The sequence below is a fragment of the Vigna umbellata genome, chromosome 1, assembly GCF_029865625.1.
Source record: "Vigna umbellata cultivar VRB3 chromosome 1, Vumbellata_1.0, whole genome shotgun sequence".
NCBI lineage: Eukaryota > Viridiplantae > Streptophyta > Magnoliopsida > Fabales > Fabaceae > Vigna > Vigna umbellata.
In genome coordinates, this window is record NC_142165.1 from 14,495,170 (window position 1) to 14,509,634 (window position 14,465).

Below are 14,465 nucleotides of genomic sequence, written 5' to 3' on the forward strand. Positions count from 1 at the left end.
GAGGTATATAGCAGACATTCATTTTCTTTGATGCCCCCATTACACCTATATGCCCCTCATCAAACCTATATAATTTTCTCAAAACCATTGATTCCAGAATCTTTTAGCACCATGCGCACATTAGCATACACCCCTCTGAATAATTGCCCATTCTTCTTCCAGTACATTCTCAACATAATATTACAGTGTTACTTTCCACTTCTGATGGAACTGGGAACGGAACAATGAGCTACCTGCATTGACATTTTTACCCTTTTGGAAAAATCAGATTTTTTTTCTCTCTCTGTTTCAAATTCTTATTCCCTCTCTCTTGCTCTTCACCGTTTCACCAGAACCATTTCTTCTCACATCTTTTTTTTTCTGACTCTCTTTATCTTTTCTGGCACTTAAATCCGTATTCTGCAGTGCACAGTTGGAGTACTCCCTCTTTAAACACTGGAGGGTGCGGTCCTTTTCAACTCTTGCAAAAGCAAAAAACACCAAATACAAGTTAAAATTAAAAGAAAATTTGTTAATTAAATAAAGACCCATAAAATTCAATTATGCCAGAGCTGAAAAAAGAAACAGTAATAATTGATACTAAAAAAAAATCTTGTTATTTTTTATTTCTCCCTTTAAAAATTTAATTTTTAATCATGGTTTTTGTTTGCTTTTGGTTAAACCTCCCCCACCAGATGATGAGATAATCATGATCCATCCTCAATTTAGCTAATGCTGCACACCAAACTGGAGAGAGAGATTGACAGAGGGAGAGAGAGAGAGAGAGAGAGGGAGGGGGACACCCAACGTTTTCTGAAAAACAAAATGGGTTATATCAGCAAATTTGCAAGAAGATGATGGTCAGTGTGTGATATTGTTCCACTCTTGATGTTTCTGTTGGGTGTTCAGAGGTCAGTGAGGCAGAAACAACCTGTTATAGAAAAAGAACAAATTTTCCCATCTCATTCACAATTCCTCTCAGTGGGTTTGATTTGGTGTGATAATTACCCCATGCTCCTCTTCCACCTCTTCTTATTGTTATCTCTTCAACTTCAACCTTCACGGATATCCACAAAAAAACAAACTTTTTGGTTGGACCACTCCAGTTCAAGCATAGTGGAGCTCCTTTCTTGAGATATACCAACTGGGTTTTGTGCAACTTTTCTCTTTTGCCTGGTGGAAATAGCTTAAAGTACCAAACTTTATGCGCCCTGAGGGGTGGACTGGTGAGAGAAATTTTGGGGTTTGCTTCAATTTTGCTTTGCAGTTGAAGATTCATGGTGGGGTGCTTGGTGCTTCAGTTTTTTGAATCTTCTGTTCAAGCTCGGGCTTGCCTTGAATCCTCAAGACTATTACTTTTTTGAATTTGGCAAGTATGTCTGTGAATCGAAAGCCTCCTGCTTCGAATGGTAGATTACCATCGAATATGAAATCTTGGAAGGTGAACGAGCCTCTGCATGGGTCTAATTCTCCCAGGACATGTAGGAGAAAACCCTTCCTTCTTTGGTTCTTTGGCTTTGTTGCCATAGGGAGTGTTTGGTTCATCTTGAGTTTCAATAGTAACTATTTGGCGAACAAGGAGAATGAAACAATTTGTGAGAAGAGAGCAAGAATCTTGCTACAACGGTACAATGTTAGTAGGGAACAGATTTATGCTTTGGCATCCTGGTTTCCTGGATCAGATCAGGTGAAGTACACTCTCCTTTTCTCTTTCAATTTCTAGCTTCATATATTGTGGTCGTGAAGGATAATTGTGTACTTTTGCTCAGAAACTTTAACTATTTGACTTCTTCTATTACTAACTGCTCTTTCTGTTGAGCGTTAATTTCGTTAAACAAACAACTTCTTGTTGGGTTGTATATTTGAGCTGAGTGGAAGATGTTAAACAATGGAAACCAAGAGATTCTCTTAATGAAAGGGTATAAACTATCCTCTTCTGATTCTTTTCTGCACAAGGTTTTTCTAGCATCACTTTTTGTTGTAGAACCGGTTGATTTCTAAAAGTGACGGATGCCCTCTTCATAGATTTTTAAAACAAAACAGTAGTTGTTGCTGATATGAATGTGAGCAGTAGACAAAGTGATGCTCTTTATTCTCCATCTTACCTGTCTATAATGCAGATTTTATTCAACTGTATTGATGAAAGAAGACTTCGGATGCTGTTAAGCAGCAGCGTGGTAAGCACTCCACAGTTAACGTGTCCAGAGAATCAGGAGCTAAGAAAGGAGCATATACGTGTAATGGACACTGTAGAACCTATCGAGCAATGTCCAATTCTCAATGATTATGTCCAGGCAAGGCTTGAATTATCATTCCTATTCTAAAATCATGTATCATTGGCCTCGGGTACTTCACTTTCGATTGATTTTGTTAGTTATTTCCTCCGTGGAAAGGTAGAATCTTTATCAGAGCTAAAACTTGTATTTGTTTTGCCCAATAGGTCAATAATTTGAATTGTTAGTTCTCCTAAAAAATTGTTAGTATCTAAGAATTATAGTCTAGCTTACAATTCCTTTCCTCACTGCTCAACCTATCCTAGGGGAGCATAATATGGTTGTTTTTCTGTGAGAATTCCTAGCTATCCTTTTCTGTGAGAATGGTGAGTTTGTGGAAGCTAGCTAGGTGAGAAATGCAACTACTAATAATGCATCATCTGATTCTACAGTGGTACCATTTTGAATGCACTTGAATGTAACCAATTGATTCCCTTAAGTTGCCTATTCAGAATCATGACATTCTTTTTAGTTTGGCTATGCCATTATAAATCTTGTCTTGGTGTCTAAAAGACAGTGCATTACCTGTTATAGTCTAACATTTCAAATCATTCAACCTAAGTTGCTGGAAAAATAGTCATATTATATTGATGGAAAAATAGTGGATTTTGGGTTAGTTTCTGCAAATATTGCCTTTCCCATGTGATTTATACCACAGACTCTGCTTCTAAGCTCGTGCTATGACTATTAAAACGTGCATTCCTTGCATGCTTATTTGAAACTTGCACTTCCATTAAATAATTAATTTGCTATTTCATTTTGACTTTGCAGAACATTGTGCAACCGTGGGAAATGAGGGTATCTGCAATTTGGGGTCATGTGGGTTCATCTAATTTAACTAAAGGATTCTGGTGGGTCCTCATTGGAATTGTAATGTCCTACTTCTGTTTACTACGAAGGAGTCAAAAGCAGAAGCTGGCTCAGGGGCATCCAGCTGCACAACAAAAGCGGCTGAAGCATTTTCCACGGGGTCCATCAAGGGGTGCTGGGAGGTGGAGGAAAAAATTACTAGTTATATTTGTGTCACTTGGAATAATTGGGTCCTTTTGGTTATTTTGGCACCTAAATATGGACATCATGCAGAGAAGAGAAGAAATGCTAACAAACATGTGTGATGAGAGAGCCCGAATGCTGCAAGATCAGTTTAATGTGAGCATGAACCATGTTCATGCTCTGGCTATCCTTGTATCTACGTTTCACCATGGTAAACATCCTTCTGCAATTGATCAGGTATTTTACTCAATTTTCCCACTCCATCATCTCATGCAGACTTACTCATGGTATGATCAATGACTGATGTTTTTCCTGTCTTATAGATGTTTTTGCTTAGTGTATCTTATGTGAATCTAAGTGTCATATTCGTTTGGCTTCATGGTAGACAATGTATTTTTTTTTTGTTTACTAAGGAGAGCAAAATATGATTCTAAATCTCATCTGTAAAATTAGGGGAAAGGTGCAGTTGCTCGCTTTCATGTAGTTGGGATACTGAAAAAAGATGATAATATTGAAAAAAATGGAGTTCAGGTTGAGCCATTGATCTATAATTCGTGTGACAACTTAAGCTATTGAGAAGTATAGACAATGAGGTTAATCTGTTGCTTTATGATTATTTTTTCTCCACAAATAGCCTAAAATAGAACTTCAGGCTTCTTCGTTTCTTTCATTGCATTATGGTAGTGCCGTTGCTAAAACTAAATCTCAAAGGAGAATGTCAATAAGGGTATCAAACAAATTCATTTTGGTACTTTTACTAACTATACCAAGAGAAACATGTTTGACAGCATTTTTCATTGTCATTGCTATAGATTTTTATTAGCCAAGTCTGACTCAACACCAAAAGCTAGCTTGAGGGAGGGGGAGAGAATTGTCCAAGTCTTGTAAGGAATAATTTGGTTGGTCTTATTTTTTAGCGCCAATGTGGAGAATAATAATATGCATATCTTCATACCCAGGACTAGATGTCAAAGTGAGGTTTTCAAGGAGACATTTATCAAGTGGCCTATTGTCAAGATTGAATAGGCTTTGAAATCATAGCTGAAATGGGTGGGCCTAACTTAACTATAAAAGTTAACTCAAAGCAGGGGGGTTGCACTTGTGGCTCTAGTACAAGGAGTATTTTGACCATATTTCAATCAAATGTGGGACATCTTAACAGCTTCATATGTTTCCTTTAATTATCTGCTAATTTTACAAAAAAGAAAAATATGCGAGGTTTTAAACTGGGTTCCTCGTTTTACTCATAATTCTGATGTTGTTAACATTGTGAATGAGTGTGCTAGACTTGTAAGGATTGAATATGGTGAATATTGCATAGTGTTGGTTTCCGTTTTCAAACCGTGTTATATTTGTGATCCTTGCTATGCTGTTCTTGTTGTAATACTATTCATCTTGAGTGAAAACAACAAAAGAAAAGAGAAAAGTAAGGAAAAATAACACCGAAGCTTCTGTTTCACTGCAGAAAATTTTTGGAGAATATACAGAGAGTACAGCATTTGAAAGACCACTTACTAGTGGTGTTGCTTATGCTTTGAAAGTTCTTCATTCTGATAGGATGCATTTTGAGAAGCAGCATGGGTGGACAATTAAAAAAATGGAAACAGAGAATGAGGCATTAGTCCAAGATTGTATTCCTGGAAATTTGGATCCAGCACCCGTGCAAGATGAATATGCACCAGTGATATTTGCTCAAGAAACGGTTTCCCATATTGTATCTATTGACATGATGTCAGGGAAGGTGTGTTCTGCTTAGCTTGCTGTCATCCTAACATGATTTACTTTTTCTTAGCAAATTGTGAGACAATGGCTTAAAAACTGCAAAATTTACATCCTCATCAATGTTCTTACCCTGTGTATTCTGCACAAGCATGAGAAAACTAAGTTGTGAAGTCATCGGTTAGAAAGACTTTTGTCTTTGTATTTTCTTTATGGAAGGTAGCAGCATTAGATGCTTAAAGTTTTGTATACATGGAATTGAATATTCGAACTGGAGATCACTTAACAATGTATCTTACAAAATTTACTTTGAACAGTCAAAGTTAAATCTGGCATAAACAGAATCAACCTCATACAAGAGTTTTACTTTTAAACATCTGGCATCTCCTGTTTTTCAAGAGAATCAACTCTGACCACTGGCATCTCCTGTATTTCATGCTTAATCAGTTTATTCACTGTCATCTCAGAGATAGACTAAGTAGAAATAAGACTAGGAGTTATCATCTATAGAATTATTTGCTAAATTTATCTGGCTATCTAAAAGAAAATATTTTTGCTGCATTGTTACACAGGAGGACCGTGACAATATTTTGCGAGCAAGGGCATCTGGAAAAGGGGTTCTCACATCCCCTTTTAAACTACTAAAGTCCAATCACCTGGGTGTTGTACTTACATTTGCGGTCTATAACACTAATCTTCCTTTAGATGCTACACCAGAGCAGCGTATTGAAGCAACTGTGGGGTAATCCTACAGGCTACAGCTAACTGTCTATTGGTTAATATGCATTTCATGTGTGCACTGATATACCTACCCGTAAGAAGAGAATCACAAAAGTGTTAATGTGTGTATTGGTACCTATTTATATGCAGATATCTGGGTGCATGTTATGATGTTCCGTCATTGGTGGACAAGCTTCTGCATCAACTTGCCAGCAAGCAAACCATTGTTGTTAATGTTTATGACACAACTGATGCATCTGCACCTATCACAATGTATGGTACTGATGTTACTGACACTGGCCTACTACATGTAAGCAGCCTAGATTTCGGGGATCCACTACGAAAACATGAGATGCACTGCAGGTTTGCTTTCAAACTATAATAATTGTGTAATGTTCAAAGAATTGAAATATCATCAGTGCATTTCCGTTTCCTTTGCTTTTGCAGGTTCAAGCAGAGGCCTCCACTACCTTGGACTGCAATCAATGCATCAGGGGGGGTGTTTGTTATTACTTTGCTGGTGGGTCATATTTTTTATGCTGCAATAAATAGAATAATAAAAGTTGAGGATGGCTATCGTGTAATGAGTGAGCTGAAAAGCCGTGCTGAGGCTGCAGATGTGGCAAAATCCCAGGTATGATATATTTATGGGGTTTATACTATATTATGTAGATTAGTTGTTAGCCTGGTGGCAAGAATATTGGACTTCTAGCACACAATTATTTTGTTTATTGCATCATGATTATCGTCATTCAACATCAGAATTTTTTCTGATTGTATACATTCTTTTAATTAAAATTGATATTTGGACTTCACCTTGAGGATTGCTTTCCCTTTTTGTAGTTTCTTGCTACAGTTTCACATGAGATAAGGACTCCAATGAACGGTGTTTTAGGTAATTGAAAGTTTTGATGTTTTAATAGATAATCCCAACCTGTCAATACGTGGTGATAATTATCAGCTATTTAAAATCATTTTCCAGGCATGCTGCAAATGTTGATGGACACTGAGCTTGATAAAAAACAGATGGATTATGCCCAAACTGCACATGATAGTGGTAAAGATCTCATATCAGTCATAAATGAGGTTCTTGATCAGGCTAAGATTGAGGCTGGAAAGCTTGAACTTGAAGCTGTAGCTTTTGACCCACGTGCTATTCTGGATGAAGTTTTATCTCCTTTCACTGAAAAATCTAAAGGAGTAGAGGTGAGATACTATCTTTCAGCTACCTTAGTTTTGTACCTCAGTTTTACACTAAGTCTCACTTGAACTTTGTCTCTATACTTTTTATTGACTCCAGCTGGCCGTTTATGCATCCAATCAAGTACCTCAAGTTGTCATTGGTGATCCTAAACGATTCCGGCAAGTAATTACAAATCTTGTCAGCAATTCAGTCAAGGTTTGCTGTATTTCATGCTGTATTTTTTGTGATTTATTATTCTTCGCATATATTGTAATGCTGGAAACATCTCATAATTTTAGGCGCTGCTGCATTTTCTCCCTTTGAAGCATACTAGGCATTGTAACCCACCTTACCAATTAATCCCTCAGCTTTTTATCTTGTCCTTTTGAAAGTGTGCGTGCCCTTTTCTGATTGATTTTGAGACATCATAGCAGACTTAATAAGTAAATTCATCCATAATCCTGGTGATATTGATCTTTATTCACTATTTCTTTACAGTATCACCTTTTTGTCTTTAATATATATATATTTTTTAACTTTCAATGGCAACTGATCCGTGCCAGTGGTAATACATTGTAATAATACATGAAAAATTTAAAGAATTTATATGTTTATCTCTTCTTTTTGAATTTCATATTAAATTAGTGGATCTTATTGTGGGAATAAGAGAATGAATCTTATTGCTTATATATAATCTGTCTTAATTAGTTTACTTGGTGCATTTCAGTTCAATCATGATAAAGGACATGTGTTTGTTTCTCTTCATCTGGCAAATGAAGTGAAGAATCCACTTCATGTTATGGATGCAGTGCTGAGTGAAGGCTTAAACGTCAATCAAGATGTATCAAACAGAACATATGATACATTAAGCGGGTTTCCTGTATGCAACAAATGGAAAAGTTGGGCAAATTTTGAAAAGTTAAGTAGCGTAGATGATCCTGAAAATTTTCAATTATTAGTAATAGTTGAAGACACAGGTACGGGAATTCCTACAGATGCACAAAGCCGCATATTCACGCCTTTTATGCAGGCTGATAGTTCCCCCTCCCGAACTTATGGTGGAACTGGAATAGGACTGAGCATTAGTAAGTGCCTAGTTGATCTCATGGGAGGAGAAATTGGATTTGTAAGTGAGCCTGGAATTGGAAGTACTTTTTCCTTTACTGGAACTTTCAGAAAAGGAGAAAGCACGTCTCTGGATGTAATGTGGCAGAATAATAGTTTTGGTTCAGAGTTCCAAGGATTGAGAGCATTAGTGGTAGATAGAAGAAAAATCCGAGCTGAGGTCACAAGATATCATCTGCAGAGATTGGGAATGTCTGTGGATATAACTAATAGTCTGAATTCTCAATGCTCTTGTCTGTCTAGTACTTGCGACATGAGGTAATTTACAATTTTTGCAGTCTAAAAGTATAAACTTTCCTATTTATGTTGACATTCTGCAATAACATAAGAGCAGTAACTGAAAAATATAGGTGTTTTAAATATTGTTCTGAACTTAAATGTAGCTTGTTAGACTTCAGAATACTTCACATGTACTAGTCATTTACAATGGAAACAGATGATTTTAGAATATAAAAAATCAGTATGACCTGCTTTATAGGAAGGTGGGTAAGAAAAAAACAAAGGTGACATTCACAATAAGTTATTTCCCCAGACTGACTTGATGATCCTCAGTGCTTACTGTCACGTGAAATATGAATGTTGTTGATCTTGAAAAGGTTTAAGGTGCTGGTGTTCTGGGGAAAACTGGGAAAACTCAGTTTTTGTATTAATAAATTGGACTAATTGGTTCTTCTGAATCAGTTTGATAAATTCTATCATTATTAAGATAATACACATTTCCTTAGTACTAAATTACTACTTTTGCTTTTTCTTCAGTATGTCAGGCCAGTTGGCCATGATTTTGATAGACAAGGATGCTTGGGATAAAGAATGTCTTATCTTATGCAAAATCAGGAAGCTTAGACAGAATGGCATCAAAAGGGATCCAATAGACTTACCGAAGATTTTTCTCCTGGACAACCACCCTAGAACCAACGAACATGATGAGCTAAAGTCAGTTGGTATCATAGATGATGTACTGATGAAGCCTCTTTGGCTTAGTTCTTTGGTTCACTCTTACAGAGAATCCCTTGGTGCTGAAAAAAATCAAGTACAAAGGAAAAAAGTATCCAAACTTGGGAGTTTATTAATGCACAAACAAATTTTGGTTGTTGATGATAATGCAGTGAATAGAAGAGTTGCAAAAGGTTTTCTGCAGAAGCATGGCGCAAAAGTTACTTCTGTGGAGAGTGGCATGGCTGCTCTAAAGGTGCTTAAACTGCCACATAGTTTTGATGCTTGTTTCATGGATCTCCAAATGCCAGAAATGGATGGGTAATTTATCTTCTTATTCCTATTTTTTGAGTTTTTTGAATTTTGATTGCAACTGAAGACACTGTTGTCACTTATAAGAATAGAAATAGGGAGCAATGGCTGGTCTAGTAAGTAGATAATAATTAATAGAACTGGTGCCAAAACTCAGACTCCTACGTTTATTTTCTTTTGCCAAAGAACCTGCTACCTAGAATATTTTAGCCGCAACTTATTTTTCTTGGGTTTCATGATTGTTTTGCTAACCTGCAATAGTTATATAAATAGATATTAAGATTATTATTAATTTCATTAAAATATATAAAAATATGCTATCACATTTTAGATTTTCCTCTGGGATTAGTTTCCCAGGTATGTCACAGGCTCAGTTACTGTAATTAAGGGAGTTGATAAATCCTGCAATCTGCATGCTATTATTCTGTTATCCTTAGGTGTGACATATGGCCAGTTAACTTGTGTTAGAAATCCCAGACTCTGAATGCTTTTCTAGATAGGATCTCACAGACCTGAAACCATGGCTGAGATATAATTTAAAAGTATTTCTCTGTATTTTAAATGGTACAGTTTTGAAGCAACAAGGGAAATCCGCCGAATGGAGAGCGAGGTAAATGAGAAACTTGCGTGTGGACAAGCATCTGCAGAGATGTTTGGTAACATCTCATATTGGCACATTCCAGTACTAGCAATGACAGCAGATGCAACTCAAAGTTCAAATGAAGAGTGCAGAAATTGCGGAATGGATGACTATGTGACAAAGCCATTTGAAGAAGAGCAGCTCTATATGGCAATGACACGTTTCTTCCAGCCAGATTCATAGTGTGGAGTGCCTAGGTTAAAACGATTGATTAGTAGTTCAGATACCCTGCTGACAAGTGTTGACCAACCTCAAGCAACATATGTCAAGTGCCAGTTTCTCCATTAAAAGAGCTAGCGGGTGGATTAATTTTGGCTAGTTATGTCCAGATATTGTAATGGTTTAACATGCCCCAGCTGGTGTGTTCCTAATTCAGACACTGCTTGCCAGCATCAAAGCTTTCAATTCTGCATCATGGATCTCAGCTATGGTGTTGTTTACTGATAGTAAGTACTGTGTTCATCATCCCTTGAGTGAAGAGTTCACTTGTAAGACTATTCACCCATTAATAAATTTTGTTCCTTTTTTCATTTTTTTTCCAGGATGCTGATTTCAAGTTCAAGATGTTATCACTTATTGCAGCAGAGAAGATCAACACAAGGCATAATTGCATTGGTGTACATAACCCGTTTTTGGTTCCTGCCTCCCATCTCTGATATATTCTTTGTATATATTTATCCAGAGCAATTAGATTAAGATAAAATGTTACAGTGACGACATCATTGATTCAATTTTTGTGGCCAAGATGGAAAAGGGTGAAAGATCTTTGAATCCTCAGAATTTTGTAAGTAACTTGTAAAGCAAAGTTATTATTACATGACACCGGTAGAAGGCATATGTAACAGTATTAATATGTTGTGACCAGTGAAATTTCAACTTGTCACTGAGTTGTAACTGTTTCTTTCCACATAAATGCTGTGTGAAGGCTAATAAATGTTCAATTCATTAAAGTTGAGTATTGAGCTACAAGTAAGGCTACTGGTATGGGAGATGAGACAACAGAACATGAGGACCACTAACAAAATAAGCCTTTTTTCCCACACTGAAAAGGGCAAAAGAAAAAAACGGGGTTAAAGCTGAGAAGTGTATGTGGAAAGTAAGGAAGAAAGAAGGAAGTGAGATAAATAATCATTTTGTCATTGAGAGGGAAAAAAAAGGTAAATCGTTGTTGAGTTGGAAGAACTTCTGACAGCAGAGAAAGTTAAGAATATAAGTCTTTTTCTGTGCGTTTTTTCTTTCCGTGAGTGTGGAGCACGTGCCAAAGCATCACAAAACCGCTAAAACTGGAAGTGGCGTTAGAAATAACATAAACTTTTGCCATGTTACAGCTCAGTTCTTTCTGTCAATGTGGCTACCATGAATGATCCACCTGCAAGGGGATAACGTAAAATTCGTTTTTAGCCGTTAGAAAGAGACCAAAACTTCCTACCTTTTTCTGTTTGTGTACTATATAAGCAACAACATTGGTTATGTCTTTGGTGTTTATTCTATACACTAATTAGTCTTTATCAATCACCAAAGCCTCTCTTATCTTTTCTCCAAAATGGCAACATTGATGCTGAAGTTAATGCTTCCTCTACTTTTCCTGTTCATGATTCCTCCAAAAACAGGTAACGGAAAAGTGCTTCTTCCTCTACCCCAGAAATGAAAACATGTAACTTTTTATTCCTTCTCCCTATTGTATGCATTGTGTTCATCTCAAAAAAGTACATTGCATTCATGCAGCATATGCAGAGTTTGAGCAATGGTGTGTGGCTGATGAGCAGGCCACTGTGAATGAATTGCAGGCAGCCTTGAATTGGGCATGTGGAAAAGGAGGTGCAGATTGCAGAAAAATCCAAGCGAACCAACCTTGCTATCTTCCAAACACATTAAAAGACCATGCTTCTTATGCCTTCAACAGCTACTATCAGAAATTCAAGCACAGTGGAGGTTCTTGCAACTTCAGAGGAGCTGCCATGACAACAGAAGTGGATCCTAGTAAGTATCAAACTGATTCCTCGTAATCACGATTTCCCATTTGAGTATATATATATATATATATAGCATAGAACAAAGTGCATGAATAATGATGATTTATAACCTTTGAATTCTTAATGTTTGTGTGCAGGTCATGGTTCTTGTCACTATGACTTCATTCCATGATCGCAACTGTGACAGAAGACTTAAAATAACTGCAGCAAAAACTAGAGCTCGAACTGTTGTGTGGTCCCAAACTGCAATTAAGCATTTTTTTTAGGGGCCTTTTTTTATACTATTGATAGAGCTGAAATTTTACTTTGCAATTGCAAAAACTAATAAATTAATATCTTTACTTTAATAAATGTCTAGTCCAGTTTAATTTCGTCTTTTTTTAACAATGTGATGACTCTTTCATCGTGTATCTCTAATAATTTCATCTTGTATTTTTAAATTTTTTCCTAAATTCCAAAACTATTATCCGTAATTCCAAAAACCCTACGTCCCATGATTTCAAAATTCAAAAGATTTTTTTAATCAGATTTTGAAATCTAAGCAAGGATTTCTCAAAATATTATCGGATTTAAAAGTATGTTTTTCATCAAGTTTCGAAATTTGATGTAAAAAAAATTCTTCATCAAATTTTGAAATTCGATAAAAAAGATATAAACTTTTAAGACTATTTTGAAAATTGGAGATATAGATAGATGAAACAATCCAATATCAGTACTAATTTTTCTGCACTGGACCTCTGAGGCCCAATTCGAATTAACTTGGCCCAACAACCAGTCTCCTAGGCAATGCAATTTCTTTTAGCATCGTATACTTTCTTTCTGCATCTTCATATGTGGGAGAAATGTCTACATTTCCATGACTCTAGATCGTATAATTGATAAATTTATTATGATTTTTTTTAAATTTTTAGACCTAGAAATATATTCTAAATACTTAATATATTTTTAGTTCATATAATTTGAAATATAAAATGTATTTTTAAATTTAAATTACAAATCGTAAAATACGAAATATTTTCTGAATCTTCGACCACAAAATCAAAGGTTTAAGTAATTTAGATGTAAGGAGAAATCATAGCCTTAAACAACGTTTGAACGACTGTATTTTGTCTTTCTGTGTTTTTCGAACGCTCTTTTTTATTTCGAAATATTTATTTCCCAATGTAAAACTTATATTTTGAAATATATAAAATTTATCTCTTTTTTAGTTATTTTTTACACAGATTTTACGTTTTTTAAGAATGATACAAGTAAAAGGTATAGGGCCTCCATAAGATGAAGTTGGGCCCATCAATAGATAAATGGGCTATACAATATTATATCAAATGTTAATTTATTTGGTCAATTTATTTTATCAGTACAGTTCTTTTAGTACATTCAATATTAAATTTTTAACCTAAATATTTAAAATCGAAGCTTTGAAAATAAATATTAAAATATTCATTGAAAATACTTCTCCTTAGGAACGTAAAAATTATTTAGCATTGTAATAAATAAAGCATTTTGAAGGCTGATAAAATAAAGCTATTAAAAAGAATTCTCCCCTCAAAAAGTAAATATTAGCTCATAAGTACAGTTAAAATAAATAAAATATTGAAAAAGTGCATAATTTTTTTCATACAACACATGGGAAAAAGGTAACATTTCTATTGTATCTTTGTCTTTTCTCTCTTTACAAATAGTTTTTCGTGAAAAACAATACTATTGCCATATAGATAATTAAAATGAAGTGATAAATTATCATACCAAACTATTCTTTACCTTAATATTATTTCTCTATGAGAATATCCATAAAAAAAGCCATGTAAGTTAGGTTTTTCTTCTTTATATATACTGCTTTACTTTCTCATTTCTATCCAATGTGAAACTTGGACTCACACTTGACTCTCTCTTTACAAATAGTCTTTCATGAAAAACAATACTATTGCTATACAGATAATCAAAGTGAAGTGATAATTATTTAGTTCTTCATTGTAAATTATCATATTAAACTATTCCTTACCTTAATATTCTTTCTGTCTGAGAATATCGATAAAAAAATGTCATGTAAGTTAGGTTTTTCATCTGATATTACTCAAAAATAGGGCATCTGATATTACTCAAAAATAGGAAAAGTATATAGCAATGATAGGAACTGTTAGATTAATGAGAGTCTTCAGATTAATGAGTCTTTCATCTTTATATACTGCTCTACTTTCTCATTTCTATCCAATGTGGGATTTGGACTCACACTTGGATTTCCAACAATTTCCCCCTTAATGATCAAACACCAATAACATATCTGAGCCAACTATATAAGAAATCGACACCATTCTTTACCCAAAACCTTAAGACAATGGGTTAATGGGTCTTTCATTTTTATATATTGCTCTACTTTCTCTTTTTTGTCCAATGTGAAACTTGGACTCACACTTGAATTCCTAACAGAAACTAGATTGAGAAGTCCTAGAAGAAGAGTCAACCAGAATAAATTGAGAGGTGAAGCATTCTATTGTCTCTATTTTGAATTTGGAATTAGAATTAACAGCATTGTTCCTTCAAAGTCAAAGTCCTTGGTAGACTTGAACAAATTCTGACTAAGACAACATATAAAACCAAAAAATTATATATTAATT

At 35.2% G+C, this 14,465-nt stretch overlaps 2 protein-coding genes across 2 annotated transcripts; both read left to right on the forward strand.

Moving 5' to 3' along the window:
• The first annotated feature begins 702 nt into the window (after nt 1-702).
• Nucleotides 703-10,741, forward strand: HK2 (histidine kinase 2). Its single transcript, XM_047300581.2, has 14 exons — nt 703-1,666; nt 2,100-2,273; nt 3,024-3,482; nt 4,711-4,986; nt 5,537-5,706; nt 5,835-6,047; nt 6,132-6,318; nt 6,528-6,579; nt 6,667-6,890; nt 6,985-7,083; nt 7,595-8,250; nt 8,749-9,246; nt 9,808-10,323; nt 10,420-10,741. Exons 1-13 carry the CDS (start codon nt 1,355-1,357, stop codon nt 10,058-10,060), a joined length of 3,573 nt encoding a protein of 1,190 aa, XP_047156537.2. The 5' UTR covers nt 703-1,354; the 3' UTR covers nt 10,061-10,323; nt 10,420-10,741.
• A 238-nt stretch (nt 10,742-10,979) lies between these two features.
• Nucleotides 10,980-12,218, forward strand: LOC124827511 (Carbohydrate-binding X8 domain superfamily protein). Its single transcript, XM_047300582.2, has 3 exons — nt 10,980-11,487; nt 11,603-11,857; nt 11,988-12,218. Exons 1-3 carry the CDS (start codon nt 11,421-11,423, stop codon nt 12,020-12,022), a joined length of 357 nt encoding a protein of 118 aa, XP_047156538.2. The 5' UTR covers nt 10,980-11,420; the 3' UTR covers nt 12,023-12,218.
• The last annotated feature ends 2,247 nt before the right edge of the window (nt 12,219-14,465 follow it).